General features: G+C 37.7%; 1 protein-coding gene across 1 annotated transcript in view; it reads left to right on the plus strand.

Moving 5' to 3' along the window:
• Window positions 1-23,006, plus strand: part of PCDH15 (protocadherin related 15) — a 1,392,890-nt gene that overhangs the window by 1,331,395 nt on the left and 38,489 nt on the right. The window contains exons 32-33 of the mRNA XM_065552026.1: window positions 9,301-9,477; window positions 19,531-19,749. Of these exons, the coding sequence (XP_065408098.1) occupies window positions 9,301-9,477; window positions 19,531-19,749 (396 nt within the window). The remainder of the gene's footprint in view (window positions 1-9,300; window positions 9,478-19,530; window positions 19,750-23,006) is intronic.

A 23,006-nucleotide genomic window follows, 5' to 3' on the forward strand; every position in this document is an offset into this window, starting at 1 on the left:
GATTTGCCCAGCTCTCGTTTGCACGAAAGTTACGCTAAATAAAAATGTTAACACTGAAAGATCCAAAAATCTAACCTCTGACAACTGTAACTATTTAGCGATTGGGAATGTTGGATATTTAGTAACTTTGACAGTGGTAGAGATTGTCAGAATAAAGTAATATTTAAAGTGGCTACAACCTATTCAGAAATATATGTTGTTGTTCTTTCAAATGAGAACAGTTAACACAGCCAAACCTCAGATGTACCTTGTACAGATGTTCAGTGGCTGGAATAAAAGAATATTCTATACATAGAATTAAAATTTCTGTTCTATGTTCATTTTGCTTTAAAGTATTGGCTTATTAGAAAGAGATAAGCAAAGTACCTCTGGCTGACATTTCAGATAGGGCCATGATCCTGTAAAGTCATTCAATAAACACTGCAGACTTCCCCTGACTACTTCAATTTCATCAACCAGCTGTCAATGTCCCCTAGTCTACACATCAATGTCAAATTCCACATTTCATTCACCCACTTCAATTAAGGCTGTTTGGGGTAGGTCCAGCTAGGTCTGCTACATCTGCAGTAGTGCTGACAGAGGAAAAAATGGGTTTTGCCTTATTGGAGAAATTGATGTGTGCTCCCTTCTTCAGAATAAATCTCTTTTTGGAGGCAGGGAGCAGAATTAGGAACTGTTTTCATATTTATTTAAAATATGCAGTATAACTCTTTATGAATAGGGTACAGTTTATAAAGGAATGTGTGACTCATGTGGCTCTTCACTTCCCGGTTTTAGCTAAAAACATTTGAGGGAGGCTGATCTTGTGCTACTTGCAGCTAGGATGTACTAGAAATGTCATGTAAAAGCAAATTCTCATGAGACTTGCACCCCAATTTTACAGACCCTAAGTCATGTTACCCAAGACAAAATAATGTGTGGAGTGGCTAAAAATTAAAACTTCTTGAAATATTTGTAACTATTTCTAGTTTCCTGTGATGGGGTGTCCACCCCATACAAGGCCTGAGCAGGTTAAAGAGAGCCTGTTAACCTTGTAGGCTGCACCTGGAGGAGAGCCAGGGGTAGATGAAGCCCAGCTGGGCAGGGGTAGGCTGGGCTTGTATAAAGTCAAGGAGTTGAGAGCAAGAGGAGGCTGGCTTGCTCGGCTGGTGACTGCTGGCCAGAATGCAGGCTGGGAGAGGCTGAGAGCTTTAGCTTGTAACTCAGAACTTGGGGGCAGCTTGGGTTGGTCGCAGGTTGGCTGACTGAAGAGAACTAGAAAATGAGGGAGAAGGAGCAAGGAATGAGGAATAGCTTCAGATTAGGAAGAAGAAAACAAGAATGGAAATATCTGTATCTGAACAAAAGGTAGCAGACTTGGCTGGTGTATTTGCTATTTGTGCTGTATTGTTGGTCACCTAAGTCAAATGATCTTGCGTCTCTTCCCTAAATGGATGACCTAAGTTGTAGAAACAGCAAGAATCCATTTTCTGGCCATCGATTATTCATAGGCATACTTAATTTTTTCCAAAAATCTGTTGTATGAATAATCAATACAGCTTGTCAAAACAGCTTCAAGGGCATTTGTGGTCAACACATTTTCATAAATGTGCTATTATTCACAGTGCTTGCTTCCTGCAAATAAAACCTATTCATCTGAATGTTTGCAAATAAAAGATATTATAGACACCAGCTAAGTAAATTGGAAGGCTGTGTTTGCAAAAATAAATAAATAAAACAAACCACAAATACAGTATAACAGTTCTTACCAAGCTATAGTTTGGAAAATAATATGTCATTGTAGTCATGTACCATCTACATATCTAATAACCCATGCAAGAAGATGACAATTACACAAATGAAAAGAGAGACAAGGTGGGTGAGGTAATATCTTTTACTGAACCAACTTCTGTTGGTGAAAGAGACAAGCTTTTGAGGTTACCTGAAGGAGCGCTCTATATAGCTCAAAAGCTTGTCTCTTTCACCAACAGAAGTTGGTCCAGTAAAAGATATTACCTCACCTTGTGTCTCTCCTGTCTTGGGACCAACAGGGCTGCAACAACACTGCAAACACAAATGAAAAGAGTCTTTTAATTCCATTTTCTGTACTAAAGGATCTCAGTACTAAAATAAAATGTGATAAATCAACAAGTGGAGGGTAGGTGTTATAAGCTATTACAGGATTAGAGCATGTAAGATTATGTCTGCCATAGACTTGGAAGTGGCCAGAGAAATTCAAGGATTAGAAAATGTCATACTTAAATTTCCAATGGAATATAAAAGTGAACAAGCACTTTTTATTATAAACTTCATGTATAAAAACATGTGTCTGGTTCTCCAAAATATATTGAGCCTGCATTTAAGAATATAAAACTTCAGTATTTTAACAACGGTAGTCAGTATGACATTTAAAGTTGACTCCCACCTTTTCTCATAGGACTGTCTGTCGCACTTTTTAGCACAGAAAATCTGATCCCCGTATGAGAAATGTCACATTCTCAATGACATCTTTCCTTCTCAGTCATCCTACAGCACACCATGGATATTGAAAATATAGGTCAAATTTTTCCCCTCTTCAGACCTCTGTAAACAACTGCGACTTCTATCTGGATAATACCTGAGCTGAAAAACACTGTAGCTATATCACCGAAATATTTCAGAAATTAAATGTTTTTCCTTTTGATGTTTATTGCTGGTAAAATAGGGTAACCTTATTATGGAGGTCACCAGGTGTCATGTAAAAGGGACAACTAACAGGAATGCTTGACAAACAAAACTGTAACAATGCCTGTGACTTTTATTTTATCTGTGTCCATGTGCATAACAATTCTTTCTTAGAATGTTCATTTATTTTTAATTTAATTGGAAAAAAGAGTTAATATCTTTGAAATCCTACTCCTTTATCAAAATGACACACATACATTAGCTACCATTGGGGTTCCAAAATCCGTGGCGGCTTGCTGAAAATCTTACAGCAAATTCTGACATGCATTATTTCACTGAGCCTGCTTAAAGAAACTTATCAAGAAATACCAATTCTCATTGCCAAGAACACCTTTTAGCCCTCCTATGCAAGGTTTTTTTTTTTCTGTTCTTTTCATGAATCAGTGGAAAGTGAGGAGTGGTGGGTTGTTTTTTTTTTTTATTGGTTTCATTTGTTGTGCAGCTGCTTTTTGTACAGCTCTCTAAATCATTTAAACTCATCAGTGTCTTAACAGGGAAACTCTGCTATGCTAGTTCTTGATAGATGATCATTCTCCATTATTACTAAATTAGGACTATGATCCACTGGAGACTCTTCAGAAATTATTCTTCCTGAGCCCACCATTAACCACTATTATCAGTTAGCACAGCATTAACAACTATTCAAATTGACTTCTTTACCAGCGCTCCAGATCACCAGGTATCTCAGTGGAACAATCAAATGATTAGCTACTTCTATATCTCCTGTTATTTTTTCTTTACCGGGTAATAAACATTAATTCTTCAGTCTCCTACCTTTTCTCAGGTTCGCTGTCCTACCTCAAAAAAGCCTTCATTCATCAAACTTGTCATCTACTGACTGAGTAGTCTTTCAGGTTATATGTAAAACAAACAGTAAGGCATATCCTATCTATCAGCTGAGCCCACTAATTACCATATTCCTTTAATCTCTGCACAACCTCAGCGGTCTTATGAAGAGAAAGGAAAAAGAGAATCTTCTTCATTTGCTGTACTCTTATTCCTTCCATCTATCAGTTTTGAGCAGTACTTTATGTTGTCCTTACATCCTACTTTCCAGGCTGCCTTTTTCTTTCCTAGCTTTCATAAGCAACTCCTACCTGGATATAATGGTCTACCTACGTTTTGTCCTCCACTAGTGGCTCCTAGATCTAAAAATAATAGAGGGAGTCATTATGTGAATGTGATTTCCCCTCAGTTCCTTTGGAAAAAAATAGCATTATACAATGCAGTCCTGTTGTGCCTTTTCAGATAGAGCTATAAACTGCTTGAGCTACATTTTTAAACTGCTTACAACAGCAGTAAAAGAAGACCTTCCTGCTGAGATCTTGGATAGGCCTCTTTGGCTAAAGTAGAGATGTATGTGTATTGCTCTTTGGGTGAATACAACATAATGCTTCTTCCTTGGCGTCAGATATAACGTATTACAATAAGAAAAGTAGCAAAGACAGCATGATAGTGGGCCTCCTACAAAGCAGGAGCACAAAGAGAAGAAAAGAAACTTCAATCAGATACAAGGAAGGCTAATTTACCTAATTTTATATAAACTGTCTCCAAATGATTGGCGTTCCCCTATATAAAGTATTATATTCTACCAGTTGGTCTTTAACAAAATCTCTATAAAATATTTATAAATATGTGTAGTAAATTGATTCAATGCAACTTTTTTGCAGAGATACATTATTGTATGTGATATAACAATAATCTTTTGTGCAGAACAAGTATTTTGAGAGGGGGGATACCTCCCTTGGATAAGCAAAGCAAGATCATAGATTATTGACATTTAATATAAGTAAGTAATTTAGCCAGTTTATACTGTCCTACTTTCCTTTATCAGACAGCTTTCCTGCAAAATCAGATTACAAAAAATGTGCATTATATCCTAAGAATAGAACCTAGCCCCAAGTCTGCCTTCTTTGCTATGCGTAGGCTGGCCAAAGCAGGCCGAAAGCTGACTTCACTGGCTGGTGAAGGATTTCCCTGGCATTGTAGGACCAACAAAAACAGATCTGTGCCATTTTGGAAAATCTCCAGGTGGCATAGAACCAACATAACCAACTCTGTGCCACTCATGCACCCTGATCCTGTTATAAGGGTCATGGTGTGGGAGTAGTGTGGTCAGAGTGCAGAAACAGCTGGTATAACTACATGTCAGGGCTGTAGCTAGTCACACCATTTTAGAACAGCTCTGAGGCTACTCTAAGATACACTCGGCCTAGAATCAGAATGTACAGCCATCTTTGCTGGCACAGCTGAGGATCTGTCTCCTGGATTAGTGGACATTTAGCAACGTCACAAAACAGCCAGAGTTTGCCTGCTTAACCACAGTTGGAAAGGTATACTCAGGAATGATTGATTGGAAAAGCAGGGAACTTTAAAATCAGTATTGAGATACATTCACAGAGCTGCTTGGGAAATCTTATATGATGTTTGGAAATGTCATTATTGCTGTTTGCTAATTTGAATAATCACTAAATTCATCCACAATTTTTTAAAATCAAGAGTCAACATTTTCAAAATTGGGCACCTAAAGTTATGCATCTACATAAATGCCCTGGTTTTCAGAGGTATTCAGCACCTGCAGCTCACATTATATAGTAATGTAGTTATTTCAGAGTGCTGTGAAATAGATGGCATTTCATAAATCACTTTCTGTGTGCTCCAGTGATTCCACATAGTAAGCTATAAAAATATTAGAGAAAGAAAAAAAACCTTTTCCCTTAGGACTTTTTCATTTTGAAAGTTTTAAAGTGTTTAGGTATAGATACTGATCAAAACCAGAATGTTCACTAGGTTGAACTATGTTTACATTTTTTTTGTCAGTATCACCTATTGTTTGTACAGATCTTTTACACAACAACAGAGAAAAGAAATACATTTTAGAAAATAAGAGATTGTGATTGTTAAACCACAACATTGACAAGAAGACTCCATGATATTTTTACTATCTGATGTTAATTTTAATTCATTTAATTTTTTCTTTTTAAATTGGCAAGTTTTCAAGTTGACAGTATCCCTTTAAAGTACAGTTATTCTCTGATAAGTAACAATGTAAGAATGGCATCACAGAGTTCTATTATTCATTGTGTGTCCATTATTCTTGTGTCAAATATGCTCAGTGTCTGAGTCAAAATGGTTTTCCCCCCAATGGTCAGCCCTGAAAACTTATTCTGGTATGTGAGATTCAAGGAGGGATCTTCCCTTTCTGCATACCTATAATAAATTTTTTCAGGACAAATTATGCCCTCAATGGCACAGGTACAAATATCTGGTCTTCATTTCATTTGCACAAGTATAATTGATTGGAATTTGGTAAACAATTCTGATGAAGATGCACAAGAAGGAAGAGAATCTAGCTCACTGTTCTTTGTTGACTGTGCAGAGCTGTAAGAGTTAAGGTAGTAAAAACTATTTTTTTCACTTAATCAGCAGATATGAATCTAAACACATGCAGGGGGCAGATCTGTTGAGAAGAAGGTGCTAATACTGCATAGTCAATTATCAAATTAGAACTTCACTTTAAATTAATTTTGACTAATAAATTACCTCTAATTATAAACTTTTTTATTGTTTGCTAAATGTGCCTTTTCATGTTTGTTTCTAAAATATTGTGAAAGAAGAGAGTCCTTTGTGCTGAAAATAAGCTGCCAAGTGGTAGCTTACTGCAGTGTTTTAGTATCAAATGTAAACTTGAATTACTTTTTAAGTTACGCTCCAGAGATTTGCACACCTTTCAGTAGTATTTTCTTTAAATGCTACTTTGCAATCTTTAATGTATGCTTTTTTGTTTTTCATTGAATCATCATAATGTTCCATTTTATATATATAATAAATTGCCTTTATCCTAAAAGTATAATTGTTATTGTAATTCACATGTACTGTGTTTCTTGCAACATCAGTCAAAGTCAGTTGTGTGTAGTGTAAGTATTTGTCATAGTCAAACACTATTATGTTATTTATTCTTTGATTCCAATAATGTTTTAAACAGCTACTCTGTAATGGGATTGAGAATCTGGGTAAATTTGAACAGCTGCCATGAGTTCTTGAGAATAATGCATAGTATTATCAAGTTCTGGTAATACTAACCATTGCAACCTTAACAGGGATGTCAAAAACATAATCAGTAGGAAGACAGAGGATTGAATAAAACTAAGTGCTGGTAAATGTAACTGCCTATGAGAAACTGGTTTGATTTTAGCACTGATGAGATCAGGATTCATGAGATCCATAATGAAAATGTGTATGAACATTTCTAGATCTTTTTGAGCTGGGTACAATGACTGGTCCATGCAAGAAAGAAAACCTTTGGGCAATGTTTTAAAGAAAATTGGGGTTTCTTTTAGTCACTTGTAGTCATGTAATATTTTGGATGTTTTTATAGTTACCTGTGGGTTTTAGTCTTACACTGTCACAATCTTTACCAGACTAAAATTGACCTAACGGAGCATTAATTAGGTATGTGTGGCAGGGCTGCAGCTCCAGCTGCCAAGTAGTGTGTCATAGGTAGGAACAAAGCAGATTTAATACTCACAGTAGTCAATGAGTGCTTATTTGAAGCCAATCAGTTGCTAGTGTACTTAACAGGAAGGAGCTTCCAATCCATACCTGCTATTTTTTGGTTGATTTTGGACTCTGCATTATGTCTGGCCACATTTGGCAGCTCAGAGTATACGCATGTTGCTAGATTAGAAACTATATCTTGCAGGGTTTTGCTTTTCAGAAACTTACAACAACATTATAACTCCAGGGGTATTTTGGCATTTTCACAAAGAGAAGGGAAAAGGAGTCTTAGAAATTAACGGAAGTCAATAATCTTTTAAAATTGTGATTTAGCAGTATTGCTCTTTCAGCGTTACTTTTCTCTGCTGAATACATGTGGTAATGATTTATCAGGGAAAAACAGAAGCAGAAGGTTTCCAGTTATTTGACCCAATGAAAGTGTCTATCTTGACACAGGTTTGATCAGTCCTAAACGCCCTACACAAGTTCTAGTACTATATTAGCAATTTTGTTCGGCAAACCTCTTCCATTTTTGTATTTCCAGGCCATCTATTGCACAACACCACATATTTTCCTGAATGTGTTTTTAAAGTGAATGATTTCAGTCAGTCATAGTCCAAATTTTTATTTTTCTCTCATCGATGTATATGAATGCCTTAAAGTTGTTGGGGCCTGTTCACTTTGTAGACCTGCTCTACATAAAATTATCTATTTATGGAAAAGGCCTGAAATATTTGTTATTACTCCTAAATACTCATGAAAAACATATTTATGAAGGTTTGTAGAGTTTTCCCTGAAACAAGAAAGAAGCAGAGCTCATACCTACCCTGAGCAGAAATACCTAAGGCACTGCTGTAGGACACAGTAAAAGGAGGAGGAAAAGAATAACCTCTCCAAGAAATGAAAATAAAATGAATGTAAAAATAGCAAATACACATGATGTTGAAATAATGAGTATCATGTTATAGGAATTCATATGGAAAATAGGAAAAATATGACAAAATAAAGTTTTGTTTTCTCAGTACCTGATTCTAAAACCCTTGCTCACATCCAGTAATCCTTACTGATTCAAGTAGTCCCACTAAAGTCAGTTATTGATACAGCCAATGGGACTTCTTGCATAAGTAAGTATTATTCTGTGTGAGAACTTCTGCAAACATTAATTTGCAACTTAGCAAGATCAATAACACACAGAAAAAGGAAATGTATTAAATATTAAAATTAGTGAAAGGGTCACCATCAAGAATCAGTAAAATGGTCAGTAAATGTTATCTTCTGTAGTCTAGTATGTTTCTTATGAATCTTATTTTTCTTGCCTATTGACACATTGGTATTCAAGCTGATATTTCATTGAGTGTATTACCATATACTACATACAGCAGTTTGCATTGATTGCTTCTTTTCTGGAAGTAAAATAAAGTAGATCTGCTGTAGTTTATTGTTGTTATGCCCCTGAGATCTTGGACTTAGCTGTCTCTAAATCACTTAACCTATCTGTCATCCTTTGTCACTTTCTGTATAACTTTTGCAATTTGTTTACAGATAATTTTTATTTTCCGGTAGTAAACCTATCAGACCAATACTCCAACCTCTCCCACGATTGTAAAGCTTATTTACACCTTTAGGGGTTGCAGGTATACTCGTACCTGATATGTTGTGTCATACTGTATGTTCAGATGATATACTCCACTGAAAATGGTTGAGGATATTATTTTTGTGTGTGAGAGAATTTACTACCCCTCAAGTGTAAAGGTAGAACTAAAGAGTTCTGAAACCATATAATTCCACAAAAGCTTGACAGTTTTATTTGTAAAATACAGTTGCAATTTCCCATGAGACATTTAAAACTCAAACTATATCATAAATACAAAGAGTTAGACTTAAGGAAACTGTGTGCAATGACCTCCCCTAACATTGCTAAGTTTTTCCTAAGGGGTGAGTATTTAAGAGGTTATGTTGGAATGGGGATTTTATGAATGGGACTCATAGGGTTAGCAGCCTACAAAGCCAATGTTTTGGTCTATTAGATTACAGTTCAGGTTTTTGTTAGTCTTTGTTAGAATGAATCACCATAATTTTCTGACTCTATTTCATTTTCAGGATTTTGGAACGCTATGTTCAAGATCAGATTCCTGGTGCAACGGTTGTGGTAGAATCCATTGGAGCCCGCAGATTTGGAGATGGCTTTTCAGAAGAGGATTACTCCAAATCTGACTTAATGGTCTATGCAATTGACCCTCAAACAAACCGAGCTATAATGAGGAATGAACTTTTTAAGTAAGTATTTAAAATCATTTGTCACTGATGTCTGTATTCTTGTTGCCTGTTTTGCAGCACACTATCTTTATTTTCCTTCAGTGCCTTGGACTTCTGCTGATTCACAACCTTCAATTCCATTCTTCCCAAGATTCTTACAGATCTCTGGAAAAATATGGTGTTTGTGGGTGCCTCCTGCTGCTCATTCCACAAAGACAAACCCTGTACCTTCAATGGATTGATGGAGGAGCGTATTATGGAGTGGATTCTCATGGAGCTTTTCTACTCTAGTGAAACCAGTGGTCACCTTTATGTGGGAGGGGGCAATCCAAGACCAGATTGATAGTGGCTGAAAGTCATTGCCATATATTAAATGGCTAGACATTTATATGTGTAGTGAGAATATGCACAGTCTAGGATAGGATCTACATAGGATTAAAACAATTATAGGGGTTATAAACCTTCATGCTTCAGGGCTGAAGCCAACCACTAACTAAAGGGTTTAAGAAAGAACTTCCCCTCTGGGTAGTTTGCTCCATTGCTCATTACAGGGTTGATGCACTTTCCTTTAAAGGTGGTACTGGCTGCTGTTGTAGACAAAATATGGCAGTAAATCTAATAGTCTAATCCACTATGGCAATTCCTTCATGTTCTTAATTAATTTCCAAGTGGGTGAACATTTGCCGGCATCACAAAAACCACCACAACTATTGGCTTATCTTTGGTAGTCTCAGAAGCCAACGACCGAATGGCATGGAAATTAAATTACCTTCTCACTTCTAGACATGGTATCTCTAGGTAATGGCTGGGAGTAGTTTATGGGACTAAATGAGTACCTTACTTTACAGAGATGTCATTCTGTCACTTTTTGTAAGCACTGTGTTCAATCAAAATGTATATATGAATAGAGAAATTCCTTCTCTGCCACCTGCAGAAATCACCCTCTTAGACCTATTATTTTTAGCTTGGTTTCCAAATGTATTTCCATGAGCCTTGTATTTGTATGAAAGCAAGGAAAAGGCTTACCTAGTCTTTCAGATCAACTGTTGTCTGCTGCTTCTTCCTACATTTTGTCTGAGTGTTTGCTTCTCCCGCAGTGAGAGTTAGACTAGAGCATTCAAAGATGGCATAAGGCAGTCTGTGTCCGTCACAGATCTAAAAAGCAAATGGCCGTAAGCTTTCTTTTGGATTAATTACAGTCTGAGGTACCTAGATCCATACAGGCAACAATTATGAGGCCAGAAGAGACCAGTGTGATCATCTAGTCTGATTTCCTGTATAGCAGAGGCCAGAGCAGTTTCCAAAATTACTTCTTGTTTGAACTAGAGTAGGGTTACCATACTTAACAAATAAAAAAAGAGGACCCTCCACGGGGTCCTGGCCCTGCCCATTTCCCACCCAGCCCCGCCCCAACTCCGCCCCTTTCCCCGCCCAACTCCGCCCTAACTCCGCCCCCTCCTCGCGGAAAGGGCTGCCCAAGCGCTACCGGCTTCACGGTTTGCTGGGCAGCCCCCAGACCCTGTGCCCCCGGCCGGCACTTCCCCAGCGCAGCTGGAGCCCGGGAGGGGAGGCGCCCAGGCGGGGGCGCAGGGTCTGGAGGCTGCCCGGCAAACCGTGAAGCCGGTAGCGCTTGGGCTTCAGGCAGCCCCCTTGCCTCCGGACCCTGCGCCCCCAGCCGAGCACTTCCCCTCCCGGGCTCCGGCGGCGCAGGGTCCGGAGGCATGGGGGCTGCCCGAAGCCGGTAGCGCTCGGGCAGCCCGGCTCTTAAACAGAGCCGAAGAGTCAGGGGAGGAGCAGAGCCGCCGCGGCCGGAGTCTCCCTTGACTCTTTCATCCCAGATGACCACATTTGATGGTGAAGTTATTGGGAGTCTTGGAGAATGTTAGAGAATGGCTCTACCAAGTGCAAACTAGTCTGAACATACTTCCTGTAGATAGCGTGTGCTCCAGCTATCATGTTGATTGTGATCCTTGTAGATCCTTGTAGCACAGTGTTCCTAAATTCAGACTTGGATTCCAAATGTGGTAGTGCAAGATCCTGCCTTAATCTACCTACATACAAAGTGAGCCAATGCACATGCATATGGGTAATTGCCTGTTATGTGCGCACACTGTGGATTTTTGCTGACAAAATGCCCTTGTGTGGGCAGAAAATTTGGCCATATTTATGTCAGGGTCCATTGAAAGTACAGAAATGTATTTTGTAGTCCAGACTTGGATATACAGTACTGTATAGTGAGGAGAGGTTAAAATGCAAATGTTCAGACATATAAAAAGCATTAGCTTTCCCGGTTTGTACTGCTAAAGGATAATATTAGCTGTGGAAGGAACCTCATTAAAATGCTTCATGTGCCTCCATAGTCGGTGTATTTTTTTCTTTTAAAGCTTTTAAAAATTTAAATCAGCAAAATCCTGGAGAATGCTTTCCTGCTCTTGGGGTAGAGGTGAATAAGCATCATCATAGTAAAGTAAAGGAGAGGAATGAAGAGTTTCATTACTTGAAATCTGAAGCATTACCATGTTTTAGCTAGTGAGGGGTGAATCTCAAAAGATTTGGTTCAGATAAGCTCAGATGCTTATTCAAATCTAGAGAAACTCCCTCCCTAAAACTGCAGCCTTCTACCTGTAGTTGGGCTTTTAACGGGGAGGTTCAGTGATCCTTCCCCACCGCACAAGTGGGATGTCTTCAGAGGCAACATTAGTGGTCCTCCTCCCACTGGAAAGAGATTGCCAGGTTTTATAACCACCCTATGCCAACCCACTAAGAATGATCATCGCAGGGAGTTCAGTACCAGAAGGAAGATTCTTGGTAGCAGGGAACCCTGTGTAATAAACAGCAGATGCCAGGGGCTAATAGTCAGAGATAGAAAAACACATCAAGTCTCTATTTAAATACAGAGATGAAGATGGCCAATGGTAGGAGTTATGGGATGGTACTGGGGATGGGTCTGCCTAACCCAGTATTTCCCAATCTTGGAAGAGGCTCATATTTTAATATAGGAGGTATGGAGAACATTCAGAACAGTTCCTATTTAGCCCATGAGTTTGCCCATTTGTAGTTTTAGCATTCATACAAAATTATTATTTGAGTATGGGAAAATACTTTCAGATCTCCTTCAGTGATCCTTTACTAAACATTAACTTACAATACATATAGTGTAATTCTGTATATGATCCATAATTGGATCACTGGCTTTAATCTACATTTTGAGCTTTAATAGAAGGTTCCAGCCTTTACCTGTCAATTTCAGAAAAGAATCTTTAATTGGGACTATTGATGAATATTGGGATATGACCCTGGCTCTTGTGTCAGCAGTTCTGGTCCCCTAAACATTCCCCATATATGATGAATTTTCAGATGACTTAGAGGCACAATAGCAATTCCTATACTATCCCCTTGCCGCAAAGAGCACGGTTTGTACAAGAGGGAAGTGGTTGAGGTATCCTGTCATCTCTTGCTGCCAAAATGGACCTGAGGGCTATTGGCAGCTAGACACAAGTTAGGGCAGCATCAAGGCTGTCTAACTTACACTACTGCTCCAGTCTCCAGCTAGTCTCAGAGTTAGACTGTGGGGGACGAATACCTAAAGGTACCTAAAGCCACTATTATACTCACCTCCTGAACTGCACCAAGTGTAGCTTGAATGCAGTTCAGCATCTGAGTCATTGGCTAGAGCAGATGTGGTATCACCGTAGCAATTTTTCAGATTGCATTTAATCATTCCCACTCAAACAGTTCTGTTCAAATAACATATAAGATTAGACTTGCAGAAACAAAAGCCAGTAAAATTTGAATTTTGTTTAAAATTTAAACTTTAACCTATGCTGCTTATTGCCAATTGGGCACAGTAAGAATTTCTCAGAACCATGGGTGATTTTTACATACGCTAATCATTATAATACTTATGAACAATGAGGACTGCACAGTCTTCTTCAGAACTCGTGATCAATAAGGGTTAAATATATGATCTGTCTTGGCCTATGTGCTGTCTTGTGAATGCACAGTAAGTATAGAAAATCTATTTGAGGTTATTCTCAAGTATCGCAGCAACTGTATCAAATTATTTTTTCCACAAATGACTAAAAAGCAATGAAACCATTTAAACTATTTGGACTGAAAATACCAGCATATTTTAATTACACGTTTTTTATTTATTAGTGCACTAAAAGCATTGTAATTTATAAAGAATTCTCTTCTATCTATTCACCTTAAAAATATCCTATATTTAAAAAATCCACCCATCTGAGCCCTTGTGCAGTATGTAGTGAATGTGTATGGTTGAGTTATGAACCCCTTAAAATAAGGGTTTGTAAAAAAAAGTTAACAGAATCTTAACTGAGACAGTGTTAAAGTCTTCCAGAGGTATAATGCTGGCAAAGCTGAATACTTGCATATTCTTCATCAGCACAGAGGACATCTACCATACACCAGTGACATCTAGTGTGCAAATGAAGAATTAGAGCTCTGGTCTCCATTATGCTTGCATTTTCAACATTCATATTGCAGATTCTGTTTAGGTAAGGGTAAATTATTTTTGCTAAATTACCAAAAACAAACACATTATCTGAAAATGGGCCAAAGGCTTAGTTATGAATGTTAGCAAAACATAGTAATAAAAAAGGACAAAGTATTCTTTCTTAAAGAAAATATTATTCTCACGACCTTTGGTGGAACATTAGAAGGAGTTGATGGATCAATGAATGATTAATCATTATTCCATTATCAAGGTAGTATTATCAGGGCCGGCTCCAGGGTTTTGGCCGCCCCAAGCAGCCAAAACCAAAAAAAAAAAAAAAGCCGCGGCCGCGATCACAATCGCGATCTGCGGCGGCAATTCGGCGGGAGGTCCTTCACTCCGAGCCGGAGTGAGGGACCGTCCGCCGAATTGCCGCCGAATACCTGGACCTGCCACCCCTCTCCCAAGCGGCCGCCCCAAGCACCTGCTTGAGAAGCTGGTGCCTGGAGCCGGCCCTGAGTATTATGGAAGCACTGCTCATGTTTCCATAGTTCATGCTTAGCTGAACATTACACATAAGCAAGGATTCAACCACTTATGTTGTGTATGAAGAATACAGCATATACTCCCAAAAATTATAGCACTTTTTGATTTTTTTAGAATGAATATTCTGAGATTTTAAAGGTAAAAGTTAACTAGTTTCAGTTAAAATTAATTTTAAAAATTGGTCCTTTAAGAAATTTAGCGTCCAGTAGCAGATTGTTTCTGTATCTCAAATTATCTTAATAATGTAATAACACAGACACTTCAAACTTCCTTTACAGTTTAAACTAAATGGAATTCATATGCCTAGATTGCATATGAAGATATTTTTGATTAATGGTACTATATTGCTTTACTGTTCATAACTTCAGGAGGACCCCCGAGGAATAATTTTTTATTACACTGAAGACCATGTAGAACTATCCTTTTTCAAAATGGCTGCCATCGCCTGTTGTTGTCAATGGGAGTTTGGTCAGAACCTGCCCACGATTAGGTGACCATTTTGAAAAGGACATCATGGCCCAGAAAAAAAAAATCTGTTAGATTTTGAGTTTTAGGCCAAAACATTTTGATTTAAAAATGTTTTTTTTCTGTGGAAAGCAGATACTCTTTGTGGCAATTTAATTTGTAGTTTAATCAAAACCAAAATTTTTCATTGAAAAACAATTAAGATGGAAAATTTTTGAACAGCCCCATTCCTGTTCGGTAAGTGGAGAATAAGGGAATTAATTGTGACTCTCAATCACAATTAATTTCCTGGTGCGCTCCTGGAATAGCATAGCCACATGCTGCCCCTTACTCAGATCAAGTTACAAAACTGCGATCTGACACCTAAATTAAGCAATACTATCTCTAGTTTCAGCAAAATTTATTTTGCTTTTTTCAGTGTATCTCAATACACCGGTTTGTTAACTTTGGTCCAAAATTATACTCTTTTACACTATTATACATCTATAGTTACTGTAGATTTTGAGTAATGACAGTAGAATGTAGTCCCTGATGATTAACTCTAATTTCCAGTAGTGTCTAAACCTATCCTGGCAAACTCCTTTGTCTATTTTCATACCTGTGTTGTTATAGTTTTCTACTAATAGTCAGAAGCCAACAGTCCAGAATTGAGAATATTAGTCAATGTTGGTTGTGATCAAATTGTATTGTCATCTGATGGCTGTCTTGATGACATATGTAAAATGAGCTAATAGGATATAGCCAGTGTGTAGTGGACAAGGTTATCTCAATTGCTTTCTTAGTGAAAATCTCAGCAGAAAGAGACAGGCTTTTGAGCCACACAGAGCTCTTCTTTGAAAGCTTGTCTCTCTCACCAACAGAACTTCATCTAGTAAAAGATATTACCTCATCCATGTTGTCTCTCTAACATGCTGGGACCAACACGGCTACAACTACACTGCATGCATTATATTACAGTAGTAGTACTTCTTCCAGAAGAGGGTTGAAAATATATGGTGGCATGATATCGATTTTACACTGATTTTTGTACTGTACATTCTCTGAATAAATAGAACGCTCGGTTTACATTGATGTCAGACTAGCAACTTTCATGAGTCCCAAACTAACTTTAAAAATGTATGATCGTGCTCTACTTAATGTAGTTAAAGTATTATAAAGATTGTGGGCATTATTTTCCCCTGTTCCAGCCTCTTTGCATGCCACTCAGGAATCTGGACACAACTGGTCAGCTAAGAATTCCCTTGAAAGAGTAGGTACTATGAACTAGCTTGAACAGGTTCCTGCATCAGCCATCCCCCACCTGAGCATACAGGGCATTTCCCTAGCTTTCTCTAATTTACACAATCACTGGAGCAGGTGTGGCTTGATAATTGTGGCTTGCTCATTTACCCCCAGCCCCAAGCAGATCTTGACACAGGAAAGAATCTGGCCCAATACATGCTATGCTTTGTTGGATAAATAGCACATACTTAGAGGCTAAATGATCTAACTTCTATGCAGAGCAGATGTAAGAATGACATCAAAAATTATTGAAAGGCGGTTTAGTGGCATATTCTCCATGGAATCCCATTCCTTTTAATATGAGGGAAGTGAGGTCATTCAGGATATGTTTAAACATTTCGGAGTGAGCCTCCCAGCCCAGGTCAAAAGACTCAAGCTAGTGGGCTGGTGCTGTAAAAATAGCTGTATAAACAGTACTTGGAAGGTGCAGCTCAGGGTGGAGCTTGGGCTCTGAAGCCTAGAGTCGGGGGTGAACTTCTGCTGTGATTTGATATTCACCTGGTGATTTGTTGTTGTTTAATCTTTCTATGGCTACTTTAAGTTCATCCAGAGTAATATCCTCACAGAAAACATCAAGTTCTGCCCTCTTCCCTAGAAAAGATGGGGCGGGAGGGGGGAATTCCTAACTGTAAGAACAGTAGGACAATGGAACAGACTGCCTAGGGAGGTTGCTGGAGGTTTTCAAAAGCAGGCTGGATAGCCATCTAGTCTTTGATGGTTTAGACACAACAAATCCTGCATCTTGGCAGGGGGTTAAACTAAATGACCCTTGCAGTCCCTTCTAGCCCTATGATTCTATGATTATCGAAGTTAAATGTTATTTCTGGCAAGAATCTGTTAAGGATATCATGGAAGTGTTCTATCCATCTTTTCGTTTCCTGGTCTAAGGTTTTCCCTTGTTTATCTTTCATTGGACCTTCCCTGCTGTGGCTAAAGTCTCCAGCAAGTCATATCGTGGTTTGATAAAGTGTTCTCATGTGTTCCTTCATTGCTGCCATTTCTGTTTCCAGTGCCTATCTATTGATATATGCTTTTTCTGGCTGATCTTTTTTTATTTCTTTATCTCTATATTCCTCTTTTCAATGATTACCTTACTTTGGCCTTAAGGCATTGAGTAGATTTACCTTAGCTTGTTTTCCTTATGCAATAACATCCCATGTGGTCTTGATAGTCCACTCTTCCTTCTTACCTTTGCTAGATTCAAGGATGATATTCGATTTGCTAATGGCTTCCCATGCCATTTCTTTATCATTTAAATACTGTTTCTGCCATATTTGAAAGCTTGTTTGAAAACTGTAATTCAGAAACATTCCTTATTTGGTTAGCCCCAAGCTTAATTATTTTAATCTTTCTTGTAATTTTCTTTACTCGTAGTTTCCTCAATTTCATTTTCATGGTGGCAATACATGGTTGATGATCACTGCCTACGTATGCCCCATTGTATATGCAGACATCTTGAAGTGATCATTAGAACATTGTATGTACAAAAATGATCTATTTTATTTTTAGTAATGGTGTCTGGGAGATCCATGTTGTTTTATGGTTCTCTTTATGAGGAAAGAGTATCCCTTTAATAATAAAGTGATTCAACTGACATAGTTCAAGAACATATTTGCCACCATTTTGATGGAAGCCAGTTCCATGTGTGCCATTATGCCATGATTATCTGTCCCTAGCATAGCATTCATATTGCCCAAAACAATGAGAATATCATGTTATGGGACTTTGCTGATGAAGTCCTGCAGAATGTTATAACAAGTAGGCTGATCGATCTTGTCATATTCATTCAGTAGGGTATAACATTGAATGACAGTATCTGAAATCTTGCCTGTATAATTTTGCCATTAACTGATTACCAGTCTAAAATTGCTCTTTGTGCATCAACATTCAAGATCAATGCAGTTCCTTCTCTTCCTCCATCTGGATTTCATGGGTAAAATCAGTTTTAATTGTTGTTTTTCATTTTCATAGAATCATATAACTAGAAAGGACCTCAAGAGGTCATCTAGTCCAGTCCCCTGCACTCAAGGCAGGACTAAATGTTATCTAGACCATCCCTGACAGGTGTTTGTCCAACCTGCTCTTAAAAATCCCCAATGATCGAGATTCCACCACCTCCCTAGGCAATTTATTCCAGTGGTTAACCACTCTGACAGTTAGGAAGTTTTTCCTAATGTTCACCCTAAACCGCCCTTGCTGCAATTTAAGCCCATTGCTTCTTTTCCTATCCTTAGAGGTTAAGAAGAACAATTTTTCTCCCTCCTCCTTGTAACAACGTTTTATGTACTTGAAAACTGTTATCATGTCCCGTCTCAGTCTTCTCATCTCCAGACTAAACAAACCCAATTTTTTCAATCTTCCTTCATAGGTCATGTTTTCTAGACCTTTAATCATCTTGTTGCTCTTCCCTGGACTTTCTGCAATTTGTCAACATCTTTCCTGAAATGTGGTACCCAAAACTGGACACAATACTCCAGTTGAGGCCTAATCAGCGCGGAGTAGAGTGGAAGAATTACTTCTTGTGTCTTGCTTACAATACTCCTGCTAATATATCCCAGAATGATGTTTGCTTTTTTTGCAACAGCATTACACTGTTGACTCATATTTAGCTTGTGATCCACTATGACCCCCAGATCCCTTTCCACAGTACTCCTTCCTAGGCAGTCATTTTGATTATATCTGCATCTGGCCACCTGCGTTCTATGTTATAATTTTCCATTTCTTTGATGATTTGGGCTGACTTTCTGATGCTAGCATAGTCCTCACATTCCAAAACCCCACACAAAGTTTGGAACAAGCCTGGAACTCTGTTCTTCAGGCAACAGTGTCCTTTCATAGCTGTTTTTGGCTGATATCCATCATGCTGTCCATTTGAGGGCTATCCAACCTATCCAAGGATCTGTATTTGGCATTTTATTTGTTCTACTGTTTCCATAACAAAAGTATTGTATGGGATTAAATCAACTTCATGCTCAACACCCAACCAGGAGGACCAGAAGACTGATTTTTTTTTTATGCCTGGTCTCTGTCCTTCAATCTGTCATGTTAGTTTAACTCTAACTCCCATTGAAGTAGCTCTTGGGATCATGGAGACAAGTGACCCCAACACATCAAGGTATCAGTCTCTAGGGGAGATTACTATTAAATACATCAATGATAATACCGAAAAAGGGGTTATGAAAGAATAGTAAGATTTGTAAGTACATAAAGATGAGATACATATTATAGCAGTATATACAGAACATATAGTTATTAACTCAGTGAACTAGTAGTCAGAACAGAATTAACTAGATCTGCTGTAATAGTTTTGTTTTGTAATATTGAAGGTTCTTGGATGGAAAACTTCTGGATATCAATAAAGAATTTCAGCCATACCTTGGGCAAGGAGGACGTGTTCTGGAAATCCGCACCCCAGACGTGGTGGCCAATGTTAAGAAGCAGGCACAAGCTGTAGGCTACACAGAAGGAGCATTGCTTGCTTTGGCTGTCATAATCATCCTTTGCTGCATGCCTGCTATTTTAATAGTTATGGTCAGCTACAGACAGTAAGTACTCCAAATTTCTTTGTCATTGAAAATTCTTTCAAATAACCTATACACTTACTACAGGGGAAATATAGTTGGTAGCCCTGAACACTGGTCTGCTTTGAAAGCTGTCCCACATAGCCAATCTACAGTCTGGTTATTTTTAATGTCTGACGCCTCTTTATGTCTTTATGTATATATGTATTTTTTATATTTATTATATATATATGATGGAGTAATTCTTTCAGATTATAGATGAAGTGAAACCAAAACCCTGAATCCAAATATCAAACATGTGAACACGGATTGCAATCTGAATTTCATATCTAGCTTTCTCTTTATCATGCTTCAGCCAGAACTCTGGGTCCATATATGCCCAAACTGTTGGTAGCTCAGCAATCAAAATTCAACTTTTATATTGCAGGGAAAATGAGACGACCCAAAATTTTATTGTGGCTCTAAAATATGAGGCAGTTATTATTTTTGATTTTTTCATACCTGTGAACTACTTGGACTGAAGTTCAAGCATCAAAACATACCGTAGAAAGGTTGCTCTTTTTGAATAGGCAGAAATCTCATGAGAATCTATTTGCTTTAAATTTCTTGTTACACTTAATGGATTCAAGAATTTTAAATAGTTTGGCTAACAAATGGATAAACAGCTTAACTTTTGTATGCTCATCTGACCCAACAGTTTGAGGTTTTCTCATTAATCCGTATACTCAGTTGGAAATTGAGACCATATATAATATTTCCTTTTTCCTTTCAATAAAAATAAAATAAACTGTGTCCATATACAATCTCTGAGCAACCTTCCAATATTTAAAATTACAAAAACAAAATGCAATTCAGTGAGCTCACACCTTCTCCCAGACAGTAGTAATCAAATACTAACACCTCCATACATCAGTGTATACCTCAATCCCTCTCCTTCTCTTCAAAGGCCAGGTAAAGCAAATGGGCCCTGCAGCATGCCCTATTACTCTGCAAATCTCAGCTACTTAGAACCAATTGTGGGAGGGCTTTCCAGAGCTCAGAAGTTCTTACAAAGGATGCCCCACTATCAGATCCCTGTCTGTTATATTGGGGCGATTAAGTACCAGTGCCTTTGCAGACCGCAACTTGAGGCCATGTATCACTGGGTGAAAGAATATAAAGAAACCAATGTGCATGTATTATAATAGATCACTGGAATATGAATATTATTGCAGGTCTACAATATGGTGTAATTTACCAGGTGAGATTTTAGGCTTACCAGTCATGCTGTTCCTTCCCAAACGGTAACTGGGATAGAACACAGTACTGTTTGTTAATGCCCTGTCATAAGCAACTGCACTACGGTGACATAAATTTAGTTGTACTTATGATAGGGCTAAATTTGGCTGTATATCTGTCTGTAGCCATTATATATTGTATGTGGATACCACTTTGGGCTCCAGATAATAAAATCAAAAGCAATCTTATGTTTTACAACTGTAAGTTGAGTAACAATTCTCTTTAAAAATGGAGTACTTGTATTTTGGCATTTTTAATAGCTGAGTTAGAATATTCCCTAGAGATAGGGATGATCAGTATTCTGGTGGTTTGTATTATAAATCAAATTTACTTAATCTTTTAAGGAGACATCACTGCATGAAAGAACCCTAGTATGCCTGAAGGCATGCTTAATAGTCACATAAGAGGAGTAACTGGTTTATAGCTATTTTTAAATGGCTGATATTTGTTTGAGTAACATTTATATCTGTATTTTACCCGTTTTTTTTAGAGACTAATCCTCCAAAAAGAGTCTGAAAGGCCATGGGTTTAATCAGCTCCTGCAGTAGCCAGGGGCTGTACCTGGGGAGGATAACCCTAAAGCACCTCAGGCAATCCAGACTGGAGCCCTTCTGTCAGGATTGAATGGAGAGTATGTGCTGAATAAGCACATCCTCCAGGTTTCCTATCCACACTCCTCTCCCCAAGCAGTGTTTAACCATTCCCCTTCCAGGCAAAATATACCATTGAGAGCCCTGCACCTCAGAATATACTTCCAGAAAATATATCCCTATGTTGGATCAGGCCTCCCATGTTTCTTGAGTCATACTGTGTTTAAAATTTTCATACAGTAAATTTTTACTAAACAAAGGTTCTCATTAGTTTGCAATGTGACTTCTGTGTGATTTCTTTCAAGGAAGGAAAAGCGAATTGCAAAATTCCCCTTGACATCCATTGGAACAGAATCAGGTCCCAAATATATCAGACTGCTTTAAGGAATCTATTTAGCTGCCGTCCATCTAAAATCACAATTTTTTTGTCTACAGGTATCATGTAGAGTTGGACTTTATATCGAACCACCACAAATAAATTATTAGTATTATGAAAAATAAATCAATAGAATTCATTTAGACTGAAGAGAATATACATGATTTCCATCTTAATATAAACCTTATACTATATTGAATTGTTTAGAAAACAAGTTCATTTTTGTCTTACTCCTTAGCTCCCCTTTTTCAAAGCTGCTTTAATATAATCTCCCGATAACATTTCTGGCAAACTAGCTGCTCAATTTTGCCACTTAGTGCAAAGATTATAGCTGAATAAATGTAACTGTCACACTCAGTGCACATATAATGGAAACATTAAGACTTGCTTGATATTAAAACTCTTTTGTGTGTAGTGGGTAGTTTTTCAATACTTTCCAGCTCAATGATCAGCTAACATCCAAAGAATTAATTTTACTTATTACATTTTAAAAAAAATAAAAGTTAAACTAAATGAGTTTTACATTGCTTACTTTTAATGTGAAATTATCACTGTTAAAGCACAGCTCACTGACTGAATGTATTGCTTGTAAATAATCTAATAAATTATCATTATTATTTTCTTGTAAGTGATGCTTTGAAATTCACTATCTAGGACAAACCAAAAAGCCAATTATGAAAAATATAGTATGAATTAATCATAGCAAGGGTGGCATATTCTACATAGAAGCCAAAATGTAATTGTGCTTTACTATGAAGGACTGTTTCTTTAATATTCACCATGTTAAAATGAGGAGGCAATTATAAAAATTACTTCATCTTTAATATTCCACTTGTAAAAATCCTAATTCATACTTCAATATCTACATCTTTAATCAATATTTTTTTCAGATTCTGTGTAGCCCATAACTGATTTGTCCCCCTGTAATTCATGTTTATGGATGATAGTTTTATATAGTCTCACAATCACAAAAGGAACTAAATGATTTTCAGTTACTGAAACATAATGGTTCTTAAATATGTCATTAATTTTGCAAT

This window comes from Chrysemys picta, chromosome 7 (assembly GCF_011386835.1).
Source record: "Chrysemys picta bellii isolate R12L10 chromosome 7, ASM1138683v2, whole genome shotgun sequence".
NCBI lineage: Eukaryota > Metazoa > Chordata > Testudines > Emydidae > Chrysemys > Chrysemys picta.